The sequence below is a fragment of the Salvelinus fontinalis genome, chromosome 17, assembly GCF_029448725.1.
Source record: "Salvelinus fontinalis isolate EN_2023a chromosome 17, ASM2944872v1, whole genome shotgun sequence".
NCBI classification, from domain to species: domain Eukaryota; kingdom Metazoa; phylum Chordata; class Actinopteri; order Salmoniformes; family Salmonidae; genus Salvelinus; species Salvelinus fontinalis.
The window spans coordinates 25,526,805-25,550,180 of NC_074681.1; the positions used below are offsets into that span (position 1 = coordinate 25,526,805).

Below are 23,376 nucleotides of genomic sequence, written 5' to 3' on the forward strand. Positions count from 1 at the left end.
TTTTGATGCTTCATAATGGAATCCCACGACAGCTCTTATTCTGAGAGCTGAAAGTCTCTGACTTAAAGTTCCATTAATATTTGATCACCCTCACGTCTCAGATCACACTCCTCTGATTCTCAGCAAGTCAATTAGAGAAAGTCTAGCCAGTATCAGGAAATGCATTTGATTTTAAACCGGGGCGTTGCAATGTTTTCAAAGGAACTCTATCAGGTCCTGCTTTTTTTAATCACTGTCCCATGCATGTGTGTTAGTATGGCACAACACTAACCCCAGTCTCCGCCCCCCTCCAGTCCCCACAGCCCGTACCCCTCCACTGAGCCCAGTGACCCTGGCGGCCGTCATCGCAGGGCCGGTGTGTGTGCTGTGTTTCGTGCTGCTGCTGGTGTTCTATGTGTGCCACAGCCGCTCGATCATCCACCACCGCGTGCCCAATGAGGAAGACCCTGCCATGGACCACCCCTTCCTGGCCGACGGACACACCCTCAAAAACCTCATCTACGACATGACCACCTCAGGCTCCGGATCAGGTGGGTTTTGTAGTTCTATGTACTACTGTACATTCATCACACCCTTTGGGAGATACGTTTTAAACAGATTGAGTTTAATGGAGGAGGTGTAGCATGCTCTACTATGGTACCTATAAAGCTTTGTACAATATGTCCGGTTTAATCTTCGTAAATATGTTCCTAAAGTTCACATAATGGTGTCCCATCTCCCTACCAATGCAGTTTTCGCACCTCGGGGTGCTAGAATCTCCCTTAGGATAGATTTACGTATTCCATCTATTTTAAGGTGGGATGCTATATCAGCCCAATGCACAGTCTGACTGTAGGCACTTTCAAATGGCATTTACTGACAGGGTTATGTAAGTTGTTCTGAAAATGCCTAGAAGTTGTTTCTATAGAGCTGCAATACTGACCTTGGGAACGCTTACAGTTTCTCATACTAAATGGGTTGTATTAAAGAAGTTCTTCAATACTGTGGTTTTCTATGGAGCGGTCCGCAAGATGTAAATGAGAGCCAATAAGCTGCTGGAAATGTTCTTGGCTATGAATGTTTCAGCGAATGATTAAGAGACCTGAGTGTTTCATCAGTAATACATCCGTTTAGCAGCCGGTGAGACTGTGACGTACAGCTACCAGCCAAGGACCATCGTTCAATCATGGAAACAGAATCGTATGAATCTAATTCAATCAGAAAAATAGAATTGTGGCCATCATTCCATAATGGCTTTAACATGAACTGTCCATAGAACTGGAGATAAAGTTATTCAGAAACTTGATATCAGCCTTCTATTGATAGCGAGGTTGTGACAGTATTTGTTTTTCTCTGCCCTGGCACCAACTTACTGGTTATTCTCTCTGCTCATTGAGTTTAATGTCCAGGTTGAAGAGAAGGTAAAATAATGCAGACCACCCATGCAGCTGGAACGTGGGCAGAAGCACGCTCTAGAACAGGGTTTCCCAAACACCTCTCATGCCTTTCCCCCAGGTGCACCTTTTGTTTTTTTGCCTTAGCAATACACTGTTGATTCAAATAATCAAAGCTTGATGATGAGTTGGTTATTTAAATAATCTGTGTAATACTAGGGGGAAAACCCAAACTGTCCTGGCTTCACAGCAGAGTTGAGTTTGAGGGCTCTAGACTGTTTTATGTACATGTACAGTATACCAGGTGAAACCAGACACAGAGGACCTCCAAGGTACAGAATGAGAGGATGCTGTCAAAACAGACAGTGTTTAATTTGTTCTATTTTCAGAAGATATTTTGTTTGACATCTTTGAAACAGAGAGTAGCTGCAGGTCTGACTGTTGATGTCTTCCTACTGTACCTCTGTCTCCCTCAGTGTTCTTCTGGCCTTGTGCACACATTGGATTTGTCAACAGAAAGAGTCATTCCATTTTTGGATCCAATGGCCTGCTTTTAATCCGTGTGTTCAGTGTCTCTTGCACACAACCACTATCACAGTTGCAAGTTCCTCTCACCTTGCTGTATAGAACTGCTTTCAAACTTCTCCTAAAACCCTGGCCTCATAATAACTGGACTCCCTCTCCATACACCCCTCCCCCTACAGGTCTGCCCCTATTGGTGCAGAGGACCATAGCCAGGACCATCATCCTGCAGGAGAGCATCGGAAAGGGGAGGTTCGGCGAGGTGTGGCGGGGCCGCTGGCGAGGAGAGGAGGTGGCCGTCAAGATCTTCTCATCCCGGGAGGAGCGCTCGTGGTTCCGTGAGGCCGAGATCTACCAGACAGTCATGCTTCGCCACGAAAACATCCTGGGCTTCATTGCCGCTGACAACAAAGGTCCGAGGGAATATTGGAACAGGCTAGTGTTCAGTAGGGAGAAACATTTTTGAGACAGGGAGGTACTTGTTCAATAAGAGCCCAGATTTTCATTTTCTGTAGGAAAATGTTTTGATAGTGTGCCGTACTGAACATGACTCTGTATTGATCCTATTTTCTATGACCTATGATGCTCTTAATTTGACAAGCAGTTGGAACTGTGTATTTGGGACCAAGATAGTATAGTCAGGATGCTAGCAGGCAGCGTTTCATTGAGTTTCTCTGATGATCTGTTGTAAATGCAGGCATTGTGTAAAGTGTAGCTCACCTAACTGCTCTCTCTCTCTCACTCACTCACTCACTCACTCACTCACTCACTCACTCACACACTGTTCTCTCTCTCACTGTTCTCTCCCTCACTGTTCTCTCTCTCCTTTCCTCTCAGATAACGGCACGTGGACCCAATTGTGGCTGGTATCAGATTACCATGAGCACGGCTCCCTTTTTGACTACCTGAACAGGTACACGGTGACAGTGGAGGGCATGATCAAGCTGTCCCTGTCCACCTCCAGCGGCTTGGCTCACCTGCACATGGAGATTGTTGGCACGCAAGGTGAGGAGGACCAATCAAAATGTGGCTCTTAATGTACTTCGTATAGCATGTGTATCCACATAACATGTACATAGTTATGAAATGTAGTGGTTTTACTCTGCACTCAGATATTTATTTCTCTGCATCTCTCTTCCTTTTCCTCTTCTCTCTCTCCATTTACCCACTTCCCCCTGTTCTCCTCCCCACAGGTAAACCTGCCATCGCCCACCGCGACCTGAAGTCTAAGAACATCCTGGTGAAGAAGAATGGTACTTGCTGCATCGCTGACCTGGGATTGGCTGTCCGCCATGACTCTGCCACTGACACCATCGACATCGCCCCCAATCACAGAGTTGGAACCAAGAGGTGACTGCCTGCACGGCCAGAGAAACAAGTGTCTGCGATACACACAGAGGGAGAAACACACATACACTGAAAACACACAGAAATGGACACATACACACACAGACAGATAAAGAGAGAAACCTCACGTAATGCGACAACTACTTAATGTGACAACTACTTATGATTAGGTAGAACTCAATTAGGTTACATTATTTTGCTCGGGTCCCTTAATCCACACGGCTGTGTATGCCCTCATTGGTGTGCTGTCAGTATTGAGTCTGTCTTGGGCTGAGGCTCAGGGAAAATGACATCTGAGTCATTGGGCCTGTTGACATTGGATGCCTGTGAGTGATAGAGGAGTGATGACGAGAGAGATTGCTGAGTGGATACAGCGTTATCTCTGAAATCTTAAACCGCTCAGTGGAAGGAGCGTGTTGGCAAAGCATCGCTATCTGATCCGATTGGTCCATTACACTTCTCGGGTAACAGTGTAAAACATGGTTAAAACGATCATTTTGATATCATGAATGGTGAATTCTTGCATCCATAGCTCGGTCTATGAATTTGAGAGTGATTCAATTTCTCCAGCCCCATCCCTCAGCTGTTTACTGAACCAGGGGTGAGACGGACCCTTTGTTATTGTTTCTACTGCTGTTTACCGCTTTAAGGTATTGCCGGCATTACTTTTATTTGCGTTAGTAACGCCATTTATCACTAATGTTCATTGTTTACAGTTTAAGTCGGAAGTTTACATACACTTAGGTTGGAGTCATTAAAACACGTTTTTCAACCACTCCACAAATTTATTGTTAACAAACTATAGTTTTGGCAAGTCAGTTAGGACATCTACTTTGTGCATGACAAAAGTCATTTTTTCAACAATTGTTAAGACAGGTTATTTAACTTATAATTCACTGTATCACAAATCCAGTGAGTCAGAAGTTTGTATACACTAAGTTGACTGTGCGCCTTTAAACAGCTTGGAAAATTCCACAAAATGATGTCATGGCTTTACAAGCTTCTGACATCATTTGAGTCAATTGGAGGTGTACCTGTGGGTGTATTTCAAGGCCTACCTTCAAACCCAGTGCCTCTGTGTGACATCATGGGAAAATCAAAAGAAATCAACCAAGACCTCAGAAAACAAATTGTAGACCTCCATAAGTCTGGTTTTCCTTGGGAGCAATTTCCAAATGCCTGAAGGTACCACGTTCATCTGTACAAAAAATAGTATGCAAGTATAAACACCATGGGACCAAGCAGCCGTCATACCGCTCGGGAAGGACACGCGTTCTGTCTCCTAGAAATGAATGTACTTTGATGCGAAAAGTGCAAATCAATCCCAGAACAACAGCAAATGACCCTGTGAAGATGCTGGAGGAAACAGGTACAAAAGTATCTATATCCACAGTAAAACGAGTCCTATATCGACACAACCTGAACTACCGCTCAACAAGCAAGAAGCCACTGCTTCAAAACCGCCATAAAAAAAAGCCAGACTACGGTTTGCAACTGCACATGGGGACAAAGATCATACTTTTTGGAAAAATTTTCTCTGGTCTGATGAAACAAAAATAGAACTGTTTGGCCATAATGACCATTGTTATGTTAGGAGGAAAAATGGGGAAGCTTGCAAGCCGAAGAACACCATCCCAACCGTGAAGTACGGGGGTGGCAGCATCATGTTTTGGGGGTCCTTTGCTGGACCCCCAGTGTTTTGGTGCACTTCACAAAATAGATGGCATCATGCGAGAGGAAAATGATGTGGATTTATTGAAGCAACATCTCAAGACATCAATCAGGAAGTTAAAGCTTGGTCACAAATGGGTCTTCGAAATGGACAATGACCCCAAGCATACTTCCAAAGTTGTGGCAAAATGGCTTAAGGACAACAAAGTCAAGGTATTGGATTGGCCATCACAAAGCCCTGACCTCAATCCCATAGAAAATTTGATGGCAGAACTGAAAAAGCTTGTGCGAGCAAGGAGGCCTACAAACCTGACTCAGTTACACCAGCTCTGTCAGGAGGAATGGGCAAAATTCACCCAACTTATTTTGGGAAGCTTGTGTAAGGTTTGGGAAGCTTGTGGAAGGCTACCCGACACGTTTGACCCAAGTTAAACAATTTAAAGGCAACGCTACCAAATACTAATTGAGTGTATGTAAACTTCTGACCCACTGGGAATGTGATGAAAGAGGAATTTGTTACTGGGAGTAAATGTCAGGAATTGTGAAACTGAGTTTAACTGTATTTGTGTAAGGTGCATGTAAACCTCCGACTTCAACTGTAGGTATCCTAATTAAGAGGGCAGTGTCCAGTGTCGTTCCCACAATGATATAAGGAATGGACAAGGATGTGTAAAAGAGTAGATGAGGATGTGAAAATGGTTACGTGTACAACAATGTATCAGGCTAATGCTATACAGAGGGATGGAAGGGGGTGTGAGGGGAAGTGTGAAAGGAAGACTGTTGTGTGAAGGAGAGGGAGGAAGGTTGAAGCTGAAGTGTTGCAGCGCGGGGCATGTAGAGCAGTGCTGGGGGGCTTGGCTGGTCACAGCAGTCACCAGCAGGCACCAGCTAATCTGTTTCACTGATGCAGTCTTTCTGTGTGTGCTGTCAACCCCACTTCAACACACACACGCACACACACACACACACACACACACACACACACACACACACACATGCACACTCACACTGACATGTTCTTCTGTCCTTGTGGAGACCTAAAATTAAATTTCCGTTCAAAATCCTATTTCCCCTAACCCCAAAATGAACCCCAAACCTAACCCTAACAACCCATAATCTAAACCTAACCTCTTAGCTTAAAATAGCCTTTGTCCTCATGGGGACATGGAAATGTTCCTTGTTTTACTATCCTTGTGGGGACCTAAAATCCTCAAACGTCCCCACAAGGATAGTAAAACAAGGAAGAACCAACCCACACACAGACACACTGTCCCTTCACCCCCCATCTCACCACCACTGTCCCCTGGGGCCTCCAACGACATGTTCCCCCCACCAGGCGGCGCTGCAGTCTGTGACAGTGTGCTAATGTGTCGCCTGGCTTTGTATTCTTGCCACACTCTGCCCTTCCTGTCCGTTCATGTACACTGTGATGGACCGTGAACTCTAACCTACTACAGCCCCTCTCTCGCTCGGTCTTGCTCGCGCGCGCTCTATCTCTCTCGTGCTCTTCTTTGCTCTCCCGCTCTCTCTCTCCCGCTTCCCCACTCCTGACAACAATGCAAGGCTCACCTTGATCAGATCATCACGTAGTGAAGGATTGGACAATAGCCTTGAGAGTGTACAGGGTCACTCAAGATACTCTGAGAATAAAGAGATCATGTTGTCACTCTGTCTGAGAGGCTAACGGGAACTGTCTGGTGAATGTCTCCTCAGGTACATGGCCCCTGAAGTCCTGGATGATTCCATAAACATGAAGCATTTTGAGTCATTCAAGCGGGCAGATATCTACGCCATGGGCCTGGTGTTTTGGGAGATCGCACGGAGATGCTCAATAGGAGGTGAGCTAACACTATGCTCCTTTTAGCTCTGAGTTGTTTTAGCCAAGGACGTTGGCTGATTCTGAAGCATCAAGTCCATTACACAGTGCAGCCAGCCACTGACACAAGGCTTTGGATCTGTGGGACTCTGACTCTTCTCTCATCTGTCCCTTTAAGGCTTGTTGTCATCATATTTGTCATTCTCTGATATTTTCAACACTTTCTGTCAGAAATGTATCGTAGATTGCCATTGGCCTGTGTTCTTAGATTGGCATTGGCCTTTATTCTGTGTAATCGTTTGTCTAATCCAATCCTGTGTCTGTTGCCCCCAGGTATCCACGAGGACTACCAGCTGCCCTACTATGACCTGGTCCAGCCAGACCCCTCGGTGGAGGAGATGAGGAGGGTGGTGTGTGACCAGAAACTACGGGCCAACATCCCCAACAGGTGGCAGAGCTGCGAGGTATGACACCATGCACTTCTTGCCTTTGGGCACTGCCCTTAGGAATATCATCCATTTTGTTTCTCGCTCCTTCTCTCTGTTTCTCGGTTGGTCTGTCTACCTCTGCCTCCGTCTCTTGCTTTCTCCCCCTCTCTATCTTTCTCCATTGTTTTGTCTCTACTCTCCTTTCGGTCTCCTGCAAACAGCCTTCCCACTTCATCATCACTCGATCCACTCTCCCTCTCCTCTGTTTTTATTGATGCACTTTGTATTGCTGGAGGACAGACAATTAGATGACATCCAATTTGCAGTAATAAAGCTTCCTAATCGAATCATCATCCCCTGCAAGGTTACAATGGCTGCTGCCAGAGCATCAGCATTCCAGGTCAGCTGTAAAGCAAACCACTGGATTGATGGCCAAGCTTGTGAATATTAAATGGCCCATCAGTCTAACTGGCCCATCAGTCTGTTCTGTTCACTCTGTCTGCGGTTGGAGAAACAAGGCAGAAATTAGCGGTTTTAAATCCCTCAAAGCTGATATGCTAAATTGACCTGAAGAGCACATCAGGGACACATTCAAAGAGATGAATAGAAGACTCATCTCTCTGCCCTTGTCTATGCTGCTCCTCACTTTAAATCTGGAGATGGGCTGGTGTTATTTCAGCAGTGCTGAGCTTTCTCTCTCTGTCTCTATAATGTTGCCAATGTTAAAAGTCATAAACATTTCCACAGCTCGGCTGCGTGGGTGTGAGCCGCCGGCATACATACATACACGTAGCAGCAGCCTTTAGTTAAGAGAATGAGTTTATCTGGATGTCTAGACAGGTCTGTTCCAGCCAGGGTCATGTTGTTTAGCTGTCTCCTCCAATAAGCAAAGCATTCACACAGTCAGCTGGTTCTGAAGCGGAGCGCATGTCCGTGACTTCTCGACAAAATGCAGTGTTGGTTCAGGAACTATGTATATTATAAGATGCGGTAAAGACGTCAATGGAACGCAGACCGTGGTGGATAGAAAGACGCCAGATTGGTGCACATTCAACAAATGGGACATTGGCAGTGGTGGAAAAAGTGTCCAATTTTCATACTTGAGTACAAAGTAAAGATACCTTAATAGAAAATGATTCAAGTGAAAGTCACCCAGTAAAATACTACTTGAGTAAAATATACTTAAATATCAAAAGTTAATGTAATTGCTAAAATATATTTAAGTGTCAAAAGTAAAAGTATTAATAATTTCAAATTCCTTATATTAAGCAAACTAGACGGAACCATTTTCTTGGTTTTTATAATGTACGGATAGCCAGCGGCACACTCGAACACTCAGCCATCATTTACAAACGAATCATGTGTGTTTAGTGAGTCGCCAGATCAGAGGCAGTAGGGATGACCACATGTTCTCTTGATAAGTGTGTGAATGGACGATTTTCCTGTCCTGCTAAGCATTTAAAATGTAACGAGTACCATTGGGTGTCAAGGAAAATGTATGTAGTAAAAAGTACATTATTTTCTTTAGGAATGTAGTGAAGTAAAAGTTGTCAATAATTTATAAATAGTAAAGTACAGATACCCCAAAAAACGACTTAAGTAGTACTTTAAAGTATTTTTACTGAAGTACTTTACACCACTGGATATTGGTCATCCATCATCGTTGATGTATTGTAACAGGACCATAATGTGGTTACTAATGTTAGATTTTGATATTTGGCTGTTTTTGCTACATAACATTTAGAAGTAGTCCCTTTTCAAGTTTTAGAAGAAGCTGAATGCTAAATGCTGGCTCCCGTTCATAAACAGTGGCTTCGGAAAATATTCAGACACTTTCACTTCTTCCACATTTTGTTACGTTATAAAGTTGATTTGAATAAATGTTTTTCCACAGCAATCTAGACACAATATGACAAAGCCAAAACAGACTTTTTATGACATTTTTGCAAATGTACACTGCTCAAAAAAATAAAGGGAACACTTAAACAACACAATGTAAGTCCAAGTCAATCACACTTCTGTGAAATCAAACTGTCCACTTAGGAAGCAACACTGATTGACAATAAATTGCACATGCTGTTGTGCAAATGGAATAGACAAAAGGTGGAAATGATAGGCAATTAGCAAGACACCCCCAAAAAAGGACTGATTCTGCAGGTGGTGATCACAGACCACTTCTCAGTTCCTATGCTTCCTGACTGATGTTTTGGTCACTTTTGAATGCTGGCGGTGCTCTCACTCTAGTGGTAGCATGAGACGGAGTCTACAACCCACACAAGTGGCTCAGGTAGTGCAGTTCATCCAGGACGGCACATCAATGCGAGCTGTGGCAAAAAGGTTTGCTGTGTCTGTCAGCGTAGTGTCCAGAGCATGGAGGCGCTACCAGGAGACAGGCCAGTTCATCAGGAGACGTGGAGGAGGCCGTAGGAGGGCAACAACCCAGCAGCAGGACCGCTACCTCCGCCTTTGTGCAAGGAGGTGCACTGCCAGCACCCTGCAAAATGACCTCCAGCAGGCCACAAATGTGCATGTGTCTGCTCAAACGGTCAGAAACAGACTCCATGAGGGTGGTATGAGGGCCCGACGTCCACAGGTGGGGGTTGTGCTTACAGCCCAACACCGTGCAGGACGTTTGGCATTTGCCAGAGAACACCAAGATTGGCAAATTTGCCACTGGCGCCCTGTGCTCTTCACAGATGAAAGCAGGTTCACACTGAGCACATGAGCACATGTGACAGACGTAACAGAGTCTGGAGACGCCGTGGAGAACGTTCTGCTGCCTGCAACATCCTCCAGCATGACCGGTTTGGCGATGGGTCAGTCATGGTGTGGGGTGGCATTTCTTTGTGGGGCCGCACAGCCCTCCATGTGCTCGCCAGAGGTAGCCTGACTGCCAATAGGTACCGAGATGAGATCCTCAGACCCCTTGTGAGACCATATGCTGACACATGCACATTTGTGGCCTGCTTGAGGTCATTTTGCAGGGCTCTGGCAGTGCTTCTCCTTGCACAAAGGCGGAGGTAGCGGTCCTGCTGCTGGGTTGTTGCCCTCCTACGGCCTCCTCCACGTCTCCTGATGTACTGGCCTGTCTCCTGGTAGCGCCTCCATGCTCTGGTCACTACGCTGACAGACACAGCAAACCTTTTTGCCACAGCTCGCATTGATGTGCCATCCTGGATGAACTGCACTACCTGAGCCACTTGTGTGGGTTGTAGACTCCGGCTCATGCTACCACTAGAGTGAAAGCACCGCCAGCATTCAAAAGTGACCAAAACATCAGCCAGGAAGCATAGGAAGTGAGAAGTGGTCTGTGGTCACCACCTGCAGAATCACTCGTTTTTTGGGGGTGTCTTGCTAATTGCCTATAATTTCCACCTTTTGTCTATTCCATTTGCACAACAGCATGTGCAATTTATTGTCAATCAGGGTTGCTTCCTAAGTGGACAGTTTGATTTCACAGAAGTGTGATTGACTTGGAGTTACATTGTGTTGTTTAAGTGTTCCCTTTATTTTTTTGAGCAGTGTATTAAAAATAGAAAACAGATACCTTATTAACATAAGTATTCAGACCCTTTGCTATGAGACTCGAAATTGAGCTTCGGTGCATCCTGTTTCCATTGATCATCCTTAAGATGTTTCTACAACTTGATTGGAGTCCATCTGTGGTAAATTCAATTGATTGGACATGATTTGGAAAGCCACACACCTTCTATAAGGTCCCACAGTTGACAGTGCATGTCAGAGCAAAAACCAAGCCATGAGATCGAAGGAATTCTCTGTAGAGCTCCGAGTCAGGATTGTGTCAAGACACAGATCTGGGAAAGGGAACCAAAAATATTCTGCAGCATTGAAGGTCCCCAAGAACACTCCCATCATTCTTAAAGGGAAGAAGTTTGGAACCACCAAGACTCTTCCAAGAGCTGGCCTCCCAGCTAAACTGAGCAAGCGGGGGAGAAGGGCCTTGGTCAGGGAGGTGACCAAGAACCTGACTGTCACACTCTGACAGAGCTCGGTAGTTCTTCTGTTTAGATAGGAGAACCTTGCAGAAGGATAACCATCTCTGCCGCACTCCACCAATCAGGCCTTTATGGTAGTGGCCAGACGGACGCCTCTCCTCAGTAAAAGGCACACAACAGCCGGCTTGGAGTTTGCCAAAAGGCGCTGAAAGACTCACAGACCATGATAAACAAGATTCTCTGGTCTGTTGAAACCAAGATTGAACTCTTTGGCCTGAATGCCTAGCGTCATGTCTGGAGGAAACATGTCACCATCCCTCAGTGAAGCATGGTGGTGGCAACATCATGCTCTGGGGATGTTTTTCAGCGGCAGGGAGACTAGTCAGGATTGAGGCAAAGATGAAGGGAGCAAAGTACAGAGATATCCTTGATTAAAAACCTGCTCCAGAGTGCTCAAGACCTCAAACTGGGGTGACGGTTCACCTTCCAACAGGACAATAACCCTAAGCACAGAGCCAAGACAACGCAGGAGCGGCTTCGGGACAAGTCTCTGAATGTCCTTGAGTGGCCCAGCCAGAGCCCGGACTTGAACCCGATCAAACATCTCTGGAGAGACCTGAAAATAGCTGTGCAGCAATGTTCCCTACCCAACCTGACAGAGCTTGAGAGGTTCTACAGAGAAGAATGGTAGAAAATCTCCAAATTCAGGTCGCCAAGCTGGTAGCGTCATACCAAAGACGACTCGATGCTGTAATCACTGCCAAAGTTGCTTCAACAAAGTACAGAGTAAAGGGTATGAATACTTGTAAATGTAATACTGTAATAATGTAAAAATGTAATATGTAAATGTAATATTTCAATTGTGTTTGCAAACATTTCTAAACCTGTTTTTGCTTTGTCATTATGGGGTATTTTGTGTAGATTGATGGGGGGGGGGGGACGATTTAATACATTTTTAGAATAAGGCTGTAGCAAAACAAAATGTGGATAAAGTCAAGGGGTCTGAATACTTCCTGAAGGCACTGTAAGCTGGTAGCATAGCTAGCGTAGAGAGCAAATGTGATAACAAATATTTTACATAGCTTATCTTTCATACCCTTGATGTAAACGTGTATTTTGGTGATTTTGATCCACTGTTGCATGATTGAACAGAGATGGGCAGTATTTCCATTACGTTTTTGAAATGTGTTTTTCAGTTACTTCTGAGTATTTTGTCATTTGTATTTTACTGGCCTGAACTACAATATAATATATTCAGAAAATCTTTGCGCACTTTCAAAATACAAAATGCTTTTCTATACCTTTTTTTTTTATATAGTGGCTCACAATTTTGTGGCCCCCCCTCACCCCAAATTTACTGCTTTGGTGTCAGAAGTGTGATGGCACTATGATGTGATAAAAGCTTCTGCTAAATTAACAAAATGTTAGGTGAAAATGAACACTTGCAAACCACACTGGGTATTATTCTAATGATCTCTGTCCCAAACAAGGCCACATTTTATTACAATACAAATAATTTGGACATAAGCATTTGTGCCAATTTTGATTGATTGAAATAATTTCAGTGGGAACATGGGGCCCGGGAAACATTGGGTGGACCCCGGTGGTGGTCATTCGTTTTAACTGCAATGCAGTTGATTGATGACGATGACATGAACATGTATTGCGGTTGACATCCATACAAGCGGTGTACTCTGATTTTAACCACAACGGTGTGAAATAAACAGCCTAAATGTAGGCACATTTTTCTGTGGGACAATGAGGAGTTTCTGGATCTTTCCCCCTCACGTTTCCATGGAAGTTTTTGGGATGAGTTCCATTGACTTCTTTACCGCATCTATGCGGCCACGTATCTTCAAGAATCCTGAAACAAAAGAGAACATTCTGGTTAGTTGTGCATTCCCTGTGCCGAAAATGCTTTGACATAAACTCGCCAAAGTTGTTTGTTGCACAGGGCAGTAATTAAACCATGTTTCTACTGTGTTTAAAGCTGCCCATTTAATAGTACATGCTCTAGCAATGTGAAATATGTTATTAGAAGAACAATCAAAGTGTTGGGTGAAGAATAATTATAGCATTTATTTAACCTAAAGATGTGTTTGTTTGAAACTCTGCACTGTATCCCTGTTGACGTGCCGTTGCAGAATAATTTGCGTCATGTGCGAGTCTTCAATGAATATGTATTGGTTGATGGGAGTGTGGTTTATGATGCATTGATATTTCCATGGAAAATTATGTGTTTATGGTTGAAATGTATTTTGGGCTATTGCTTAGGCCTACCTAGGTGCTTATTTGGCCTTTTCCCGAGAGAGAGCAGGTTGGGCAGGTACCAGGTTGGCAATAGTAGAGCCATACCGAAGTTTTGTTATAAACTTTTCAGGCATCAACTCTGTCTATTAGCTACTGAGAATATCTTTGATTTATCCAAGTCGTTATGTCAACGTCCTGTCTGTTATTTTTTGCACAAAAGTCTATTGGCCAATTTGTCCTGCACTGTCGTCACTGTCCGATCCGCTGCCTCGGCTCATGCTTCACAGTAGGCGTTCAGTGTTCATACTGCTGATTACAGCCCTGCATTCAAAACCGTAGAATCACTGACACATCAACAGGACCGCCAGGACCTTTGGCTGCGATGGGGGATTGATAAATAGGGATGCTGTGGATTGGTATTCAGGCTTGTGGCTGTGGCCTGGAAGTCTGACCAGCCTCTTCACGTCAGAGCTCCATTGTGTCTCCATTGCTTACAGGGTAACGTTGTCTTTGCTGAGACGTTTCGAACTATGGGTTGAAGTCTTAGTTCAGACTTCTGCTGCAGGTTCAACACCATGCCTCTGAGTCTCTCACTGTTTCTCTCTCACGCTCATGAGTTCTTTCACAACAACAGTCATTCTACTTCAAAGAATGACATTGTGACTTGGGTTGCAAAGGGAGGGTATATTACTGGGTATATATTCAGAAGTTTACCAGTAAACTACCAGCATTTTGGTATCTTCCAAGGATTTTATGTAATCTATCACAAGACATCTAGTGGTCGTTTGTTGTACTTTTAGATTATCACAGGTAATTATATCTGGCCCTCTGTGGCTTTATCACAGGTAAAATATATGAAATAATTAAATAAGATGATTAAAATTGAAAAGCTGTAAAACTATAAATTTAGTGAATACCATTTATGTTTAATATGATAGATTCCGCATGAAATATGCTTAATATTTTTAGACACTTATTAATTTGACGTTGTCTATGTATTTGTCAATGTTTTGGTTTCAAACTGGTGGCAGTTATGAAAAAATAAAATAGTTGGACAAGTTTCAGAGGTAATTGAAAATAATCCCATTTATAATTAGATGTTTTTTTCTTCATTAATTAGGCTATTTTCTATGGAATCATATGGGCTATCTACTAGAAATTCATGGTCGATGTGGACACAGATATAAAAAATGAACACCAAATATGAATATATATATATATATATATATATTTTTATTTTTATTATTCAATTACAAATTACCAAAGTTATGATAGATTGCCATAGAACTTCTGTTAATTACCAAAAATACTGAAGATTGTGGTAAATTACCAGTAGCTTTGCAACTCTAATTGTGACATTGCTACAGACATGGTGTATACTCAACGATTGGTGGGGGCAGCTACTATCTCAGTGCTCAACAACTTACAAAACAAAATATGGGTGTGTTATTGCACAGCATCCCACAACTAAAACCAAATGCATGCTATTCAACCGATCATTGCCCGCACCCACTCGCCCGTCCAGCATCACTACTCTGGACGGCTCTGACTTAGAATACGTTGACAACTACAAATACCTAGGTGTCTGGTTAGACTGTAAACTCTCCTTCCAGACTCACATTAAGCATCTCCAATCCAAAATTAAATCTAGAATCGGCTTCCTATATCGCAACAAAGCATCCTTCACTCATGCTGCCAAACATACCCTCGTAAAACTGACCATCCTACCGATCCTTGACTTCGGTGATGTCATCTATAAAATAGCCTCCAACACTCTACTCGGCAAACTGGATGAGGTCTATCACAGTGCCATCCGTTTTGTCACCAAAGCCCCATACACGACCTGTACGACCATTGCGACCTGTACGCTCTCGTTGGTTGGCCCTCGCTTCATACTCGTCGCCAAACCCACTGGCTACAGGTTATCTACAAGTCTCTGCTAGGTAAAGCCCCACCTTATCTCAGCTCACTGGTCACCATAGCAGCACACGCTCCAGCAGGTATATCTCACTGGTCACCTCCAAATCCAATTCCTCCTTTGGTCGTCTTTCCTTACAGTTCTCTGCTGCCAATGACTGGAACAAACTGCAAAAATATCTAAAGCTGGAAACACTTATCTCCCTCACTAGCTTTAAGCACCAGCTGTCAGAGCAGCTCACATATTACTGCACCTGTACATAGCCTATCTATAATTTAGCCCAAACAACTACCCTCTTCCCCTACTGTATTTATTTATTTATTTTGCTCCTTTGCACCCCATTATTTCTATTTTGCACATTCTTCCACTGCAAATCTACCATTCCAGTGTGTTACTTGCTATATTGTACACTGCTCAAAAAAATAAAGGGAACACTTAAACAACACAATGTAACTCCAAGTCAATCACACTTCTGTGAAATCAAACTGTCCACTTAGGAAGCAACACTGATTGACAATAAATTTCACATGCTGTTGTGCAAATGGAATAGACAACAGGTGGAAATTATAGGCAATTAGCAAGACACCCCCAATAAAGGAGTGGTTCTGCAGGTGGTGACCACAGACCACTTCTCAGTTCCTATGCTTCCTGGCTGATGTTTTGGTCACTTTTGAATGCTGGCGGTGCTTTCACTCTAGTGGTAGCATGAGACGGAGTCTACAACCCACACAAGTGGCTCAGGTAGTGCAGCTCATCCAGGATGGCACATCAATGCGAGCTGTGGCAAGAAGGTTTGCTGTGTCTGTCAGCGTAGTGTCCAGAGCATGGAAGCGCTACCAGGAGACAGGCCAGTACATCAGGAGACGTGGAGGAGGTCGTAGGAGGGCAACAACCCAGCAGCAGGACCGCTACCTCCGCCTTTGTGCAAGGAGGAGCAGGAGGAGCACTGCCAGAGACCTGCAAAATGACCTCCAGTAGGCCACAAATGTGCATGTGTCTGCTCAAACGGTCAGAAACAGACTCCATGAGGGTGGTATGAGGGCCCGACGTCCACAGGTGGGGGTTGTGCTTACAGCCCAACACCGTGCAGGACGTTTGGCATTTGCCAGAGAACACCAAGATTGGCAAATTCGCCACTGGCGCCCTGTGCTCTTCACAGATGAAAGCAGGTTCACACTGAGCACATGTGACAGACGTGACAGTCTGGAGATGCCGTGGAGAACGTTCTGCTGCCTGAAACATCCTCCAGCATCACCGGTTTGGCGGTGGGTCAGTCATGGTGTGGGGTGGCATTTCTTTGGGGGGCCGCACAGCCCTCCATGTGCTCACCAGAGGTAGCCTATCTGCCATTAGGTACCGAGATGAGATCCTCAGACCCCTTGTGAGACCATATGCTGGTGCGGTTTGCCCTGGTTTCCTCCTAATGCAAGACAATGCTAGACCTCATGTGGCTGGAGTGTGTCAGCAGTTCCTGCAAGAGGAAGGCATTGATGCTATGGACTGGCCCGCCCGTTCCCCAGACCTGAATCCAATTGAGCACATCTGGGACATGTCTCGCTCCATCCACCAACGCCACGTTAAACCACAGACTGTCCAGGAGTTGGCGGATGCTTTAGTCCAGGTCTGGGAGGAGATCCCTCAGGAGACCATCCGCCACCTCATCAGGAGCATGCCCAGGCGTTGTAGGGAGGTCATACAGGCACGTGGAGGCCACACACACTACTGAGCCTCATTTTGACTTGTTTTAAGGACATTACATCAAAGTTGGATCAGCCTGTAGTGTGGTTTTCCACTTTAATTTTGAGTGTGATTCCAAATCCAGACCTCCATGGGTTAATACATTTGATTTCCATTGATAATTTTTGTGTGATTTTGTTGTCAGCACATTCAACTATGTAAAGAAAAAAGTATTTAATAAGAATATTTAATTCATTCAGATCTAGGATGTGTTATTTTAGTGTTCCCTTTATTTTTTTGAGCAGTGTATTTACCTCGCCACCATGGCCTTTTTTTTTGCCTTTACCTCCCTTATCTCACCTCATTTGCTCACATTGTATATAGACTTATTTCTCTACTGTATTATTGACTGTATGTTTTGTTTATTCCATGTGTAACTCTGTGTTGTTGTATGTGTCGAATTGCTATGCTTCATCTTGGCCAGGTCGCAGTTGCAAATGAGAACTTGTTCTCAACTAGCCTACCTGGTTAAATAAAGGTGAAATAAAAAAATGAATTGCTGCCTGTGATGTTGACCCACTGTCGCCCCTGCCTCTGTCCCCTCCCCAGGTGCTGCGGGTGATGGCTAAGATCATGAGGGAGTGCTGGTACTCCAACGGGGCGGCCCGCCTCACCGCGCTGCGCATCAAGAAGTCCCTGTCCCAGCTCAGCCAGCAAGAGGGCATCAAGATGTAGACTAGAGGGTCAAGACTGCCTGCCTGTCTGGACTTTCTTTCTGTCCCCATCGCTATGTGCTGTTCTCTTCGACATCTCTTTCTCTGAAGAGGGAGGGAGGGAATAGTACAATTCAGGTGGGTGTGTGTACCTTTCAATGTCTCATTCCTTCAAGGCTGATTGGAGAGATTGCTTCTCTGTTCTTCTCTGAAGAACTGACGCTGGACTTTATTGGGACCTCCTGTAGGAATTCCATTGCAAATATTCTGAATCAAAGAAAATATGCATTGAAAGAAATTCAAAATTTTGATATACCTCTCTCTTTTAATTTCTCAAAGTACCAAGGTCGGTGTCTATTTAAGTGTTTTGTTTAAACATGATTAAGTGTTACTTATATGAATTTCTTCATTTCACTTAATATCTTTCACCTTAAAACGTTTATTTTACAGATGCCAGATCCATATTTTTGTATGTGTTTTGTCAAGCAAACAGGACATGACCTCATTAAGCTTTGTCAAATATGCAGTGAAATATGCAATATCTTGTTCATTGCTATGTATATATGTTCCTTAAAGTGTATACAGTGCATTCAAAAAGTAATCAGACCCATTGACTTATTTCACATTTGTTACGTTACAGCCTTATTCTAAATTTGATTAAATTGTTTTTTTCCCCACTGATCAATCTACACACTACCCATAATGACGAAGCAATTTTTTTGTATAAATGTTTGCAAATGTATAAAAAATACTCAACCTCTATCAGGTTGGATGAGGAATGTTGCTGGACAGCTATTTTCAGGTCTCTCCAGAATTGTTCGATCGGGTTCAAGTCCGGGCTCTGGCTGGGCCACTCAAGGACATTCACAGACTTTTCGCGAAGCCACTCCTGCATTGTCTTGGCTGTGTGCTTAAGGTCCTTGTTCGGTTGGAAGGTGAACCTTCACCCCAACTGAGGTCTGAGGTCCTGAGCACTCTGGAGCAGGTTTTCATCAAGGATCTGTCTGTACTTTGCTCTGTTCATCTTTACCTCGATCGTGACAAGTCTCCCAGTCCTTGCCACTGAAAAACATCCCCAGAGCATGATACTGCCACCACCATGCTTCACCGTAGGGATGGCGCCAGGTTTCCGCCAGATGTGACGCAATCTTGGTTTCATCTGGCCACTCTACCATAAAGGCCTGATTTGGTGGAGTCCTGCAAAGATATATATATTTTTTTATAATTTAAAAGTTTACAACCTTTTTCTCCCCAATTTTCATGGTATCTAATTGGTAGTTAGTCTTGTCTCATCGCTGCAATTCCCATACAGACTCGGGAGAGGTGAAGGTTGAGAGCCGTGCGTCCTCCGAAACACAACCCAGCCAAGCCGCCCTTCTTCTTGACACAATGCCCACGTAACCCGGAAGCCAGCCACACCAATGTGTCGGAGGAAACACCATACACCTGGCGACCGTGTCAGCGTGCAATGCGCCCGGACCGCCACAGGAGTCACTAGAGGGCTCATGGGACAAGAACATCCCTGCCAGTCAAACCCTTCCCTAACCCTGACGACGCTGGGCAAATTGTGCGCCACCCCATGGGTCTCCCGGTCGCGGCCGGCTGCGACAGAGCCTGGACTCGAACCAGGATCTCTAGTGGCACAGCTAGCCTTAGACCACTGCACCACTTGGGAGCTCTGTCAGAGTGACCATTGGGTTCTTGGCCACATCCATGACCAAGGCCCTTCTCTCCCGATTGCTCAGTTTAGCCGGGTGGCCAGCTCTAGGAAGAGTATTGTTGGTTCCAAACTTCTTTCATTATAAGAATGATGAAGACCTTCAATGCTGCAGACATTCTTTTTTTTACCCTTCCCCAGATCTGTGCCTCTACACAATCCTGTCTCAGAGCTCTAGGGACAATTTCTTCAACCTCATTTTTGCTCTGACGTGCACTGTCATCTTATATAGACAGGTGTGTGTCTTTCCATAAAATTTCCAATCCATTTAATTTACCGCAGGTGGACTCCGTTCAAGTTGTAGAAACATCTCAAGGATGATCAATGGAACCAGGATGCACCGGAGCTCAATTTCGACTCTCATAGCAAAGGGTCTGAATACTTATGTAAGTAAGGTTTTTCTGTTTTTTATTTTTAATAAATGTGCAAAACGTTCGAAAAAGCTGTGTTCGCTTTGTTGTTATAGGGTATTATGTGTAGATTGATTAGTGGAAAATGTATTTAATCCATTTTAGAATAAGGCTGTAACGTAACAAGATGTGGGAAAAGTCAAGGGGTCTGAATGCTGAATGCACTTTATATGAGTGGTTGAATATGGGTGTACTCTATTCCAATGCATTTGGTGTGTGTGTGTGTGTGTGTATACAAGTGTACATTCTGTATGTATGTGTACATGCAGTACATCTACGCTGATAGATATACATGTACCTCTATTTTATACAAACTGCTCTTTTGTTATTTCAACCATAACCAGGAAGTTCTCTGAATCAGTCATCCAATCATATGTTAATGTAGTAGTAGGAGGTTCTCTGAACAAATGGCTCCTCCCACTGCCATAGGGAATGATGCAGTGGAGATCAGGGTCATATTCATTAGGCATCAAACGGAAGAAAATAGACTGAAACAGGGTGGGTCTACCTGGACTAAATGTATCTAATAAGATACATGTATCTAATAAGATACATGTTTTTAAACATTTTGCTAAGGTGTGCACTAATGAATACAACCCAGGGTTGCCATTAGGCCTAAGCAACACCATGATACCAGTTTACCGGTCACTCTTCTCAGCAGTAATGCATCCTGTACAGTTTTAAGGGAAAGCATTGATGGAGCTACATTATGTAGGCTTTTTTATTTCCTGTATACTTGTATTGGTTTTATGTCAATGAGTTTTCACATATCTACGGGCATAACATTTCAAACAAGAATGTACATTTGTATATCTTAGAGATGTGTACAGCTCTACCTTGACAGTGAGAAAGCCCATTGAGACCTATTCAGGTCCTGTAGTTGATCTTTCATTGTTGGCATGAAAGAAAAAACGAAATGTTACTTTATTAGTTGGTAATATCCTTATGCTTTTAAACTTATAGATTTGATCATGTGACCTCACTTCTTATTTTCCAATAGGACAAAACACAGTAAACATGAATTTAAGTGAGTAAAGGAAATTCTGTAGACATTGTTTCGTATCGCTTCAGCAGTAAGGAATGCACTTTAGGGCATTGTTGCCTTACATGATAATAAATAAAAAAATCCTAATCCCAAATAATAGGAGTACAGTACGATGACTACAGTACGATGAGGAGAGTTCAGATGGATGTCGTCAATAAGTGCCATGGCATTTTGTTTGACGAGTAGTGTTATTTTTTTATATATATTTTTTGACAAAGGCACATGTATTCAGATCTGCTACTGGTTTGGCTTTTGTCTTTCAGCAGGTTTACAGCATAACCTGCTTTAACCAACCAAAACACCCTTTAAATGTTGTGCCATACATAGAATGCAGAATTGGTCAACCAGTCATCATGTGGATGAAAAACAATAGATTGTGTTTTTTGGTCACATTCATCAGACTTGAGGTGAAGAATATTGCTGCTATAATATACTGTTTATGTTGAACCAAAAAAGTATTATTTTACAGTGGAACACAAGATGCAACCGTTGTCATTTACTCATCCAAACATGTTACTTTCTACCACATTCTTCTGTCTCAAATCACCAGCAGCCTTTCACTTTCTGAAGCTAGAAACATCCAGGTATTCCTCTCAGCAACATCAACAGCCTCTGAGTCCCTATCAGCAGGACTCCACTAACTATGCTCACTATCTGCTAGTCTAGTCTTCACCAGGAACCTTGTATTTACCCCCTCCAATGTCAATGTTTTACGATATTTCCTTTCCCAATTGTTCTATAATCTACAAATGTGGTGTGTTCTGTATGTCATGTATGGTGCTTTATAGCTGTATACTGTACCATTCCCCGTTTAGTTTAACTAGTGTGTGTAACTGAATTCCCCATTCTGCCAGTGATACAGTATGTAGCCATCATTATACAGGCATGATTACTGCTGTCACTGACCTGAACTCAAGCACTAAACGAGGAAGTGGCCTGCAGTTGTGTACTGAATGAGATGCTCTGATTAGCAGAAGGGGAAAAAGACCAGTGAGGCAGGCAGCAAGGCATTCATATTTAGTAGTGGGCTTCTGATGCAACCGCAAAATTGGAATTGATATTTAAGCTCTGCTGTGTAGTACAGATTGTGAAACAGAATTTAAAAAATGTTTCTGGTAAGCAAACCATTGTGAAACGTACAGTGTTTGATAATTGGGATCCAACCTGAAAGTTCTGTCGTGGAAAATTACAAAATCAGTCATGCTATCCTGTGTTTTACTTGGAGAATTGTCCATGTGTTATATGCTATTGTTTTTCTTGCTGATGTAGCCTCGTCTTGTCTGACTTAGTCATAAGTCTGGGCGTACAGATAAGAGCTGGGTGCAACCGCAGTATGTGACATCCCGTTTGTACTATCTGCAGGAACTCCTCTGTGTGTAAACTTGCAGGAAGTAACAGACAATGGTGGCGACGTCAGCTATCTTAATCTGCACAGACAAGCTAAACGCCTCTTATACACCATGTTCCCCACCCCTGTTTGCACACATCTGCTAACTGCCACATAGACAAAGTGGATGGACTTTTCTCTAAAAGCTGAGAGCCACTGTTCGTTGGGCTTTTAACTGCACTGTTGAGTGGATTGTTGACCGCTCCATTTTTGCAAATCTCATAATAAAATTGTTGTTTGAAGAATTTAGTCTCTCGTCCCTTATGGTTAGAATTTCCACTACAGTTCCCTTGACATCTTTATCACATGTTCTACAGTAGCTTTTCAGTGTCAAGTAGCTGCAGTATGTGGCTCCAGTACAAAAGAGCCTTCTTATTTCTCCCAATGCCTACTTTTGACTTCTCAAGAATATTATATGGAACCATATTCAAAGTCTACCATATGTGCTCCCATGATTCTGCTGAAAAGGGAGGAAATGAAACAATGTGACGTTTGACTAAAAAGTAAAAACACAATCTAAAGATGTTAACTATACCTCCTCAACAGACCAATGTTTTTTTTTTATTATAATTTACCTCAATGTACATAATACTTTATCTACCACGTTTTACATTTTATTTTTTATGAAATGTCTAATAAAAAGTATATTTCTTTATTTGACAGTGGTAGTCGGTGTTCTGTTTGTCCCATATGTGTAAGAAGTAATCCTATTGACTGAACCAGAATCTGAGAATGTTTTCTCTTTAGTATTCTGCAGAGTTGTATAGAAAGTCAGTATCTATGAATTGTGCCAGTTGTGTGAAGGAGGGTTATGTTGCACCACTTCTGAGGTCGGCATTCTCTCCTCAAGATACAGTATGTTGTATTTACCATTTACAAATTGTTTAAAAGAATGAGCGCTTGACATAGGAATTCAGAGGACATTGACTATTAGTTCAAGTTCATGTATAGTGAAGTAAGATGTTTTGTGAATAAATATATACACATTTTATTACCTACTGACTTTCCCCCCTCTCTTTCAAAGGTGCTCTATTGTTGGTGAATTCATAAGGCACTTTGAATATACATGCTTTAATATAAGTGGGGTGTGTTATGAAATTATTGTAACGTCGACCACATTTGCCCCTTCCATGCTCCTCCCACCAA

General features: G+C 43.4%; 1 protein-coding gene across 2 annotated transcripts in view; it reads left to right on the plus strand.

Moving 5' to 3' along the window:
* The window catches only part of LOC129814036 (TGF-beta receptor type-1-like), a 65,862-nt gene extending 42,972 nt beyond the window's left edge, over positions 1–22,890 (plus strand). Inside the window, exons 3-10 of one of the 2 annotated variants that reach the window (XR_008753225.1) lie at positions 294–530; positions 2,078–2,308; positions 2,733–2,900; positions 3,089–3,245; positions 6,627–6,751; positions 7,063–7,193; positions 17,568–17,809; positions 19,671–22,890. Coding sequence is in view for 1 of the 2 variants with exons in the window: in XM_055866792.1 (XP_055722767.1) it covers positions 294–530; positions 2,078–2,308; positions 2,733–2,900; positions 3,089–3,245; positions 6,627–6,751; positions 7,063–7,193; positions 17,568–17,693 (1,175 nt within the window). In the remaining variant the exon portion in view is untranslated. Of the gene's footprint in view, positions 1–293; positions 531–2,077; positions 2,309–2,732; positions 2,901–3,088; positions 3,246–6,626; positions 6,752–7,062; positions 7,194–17,567 lie in introns of both variants that reach the window. The other variant, XM_055866792.1, reaches the window with a different exon arrangement.
* Positions 22,891–23,376: the final 486 nt, after the last annotated feature.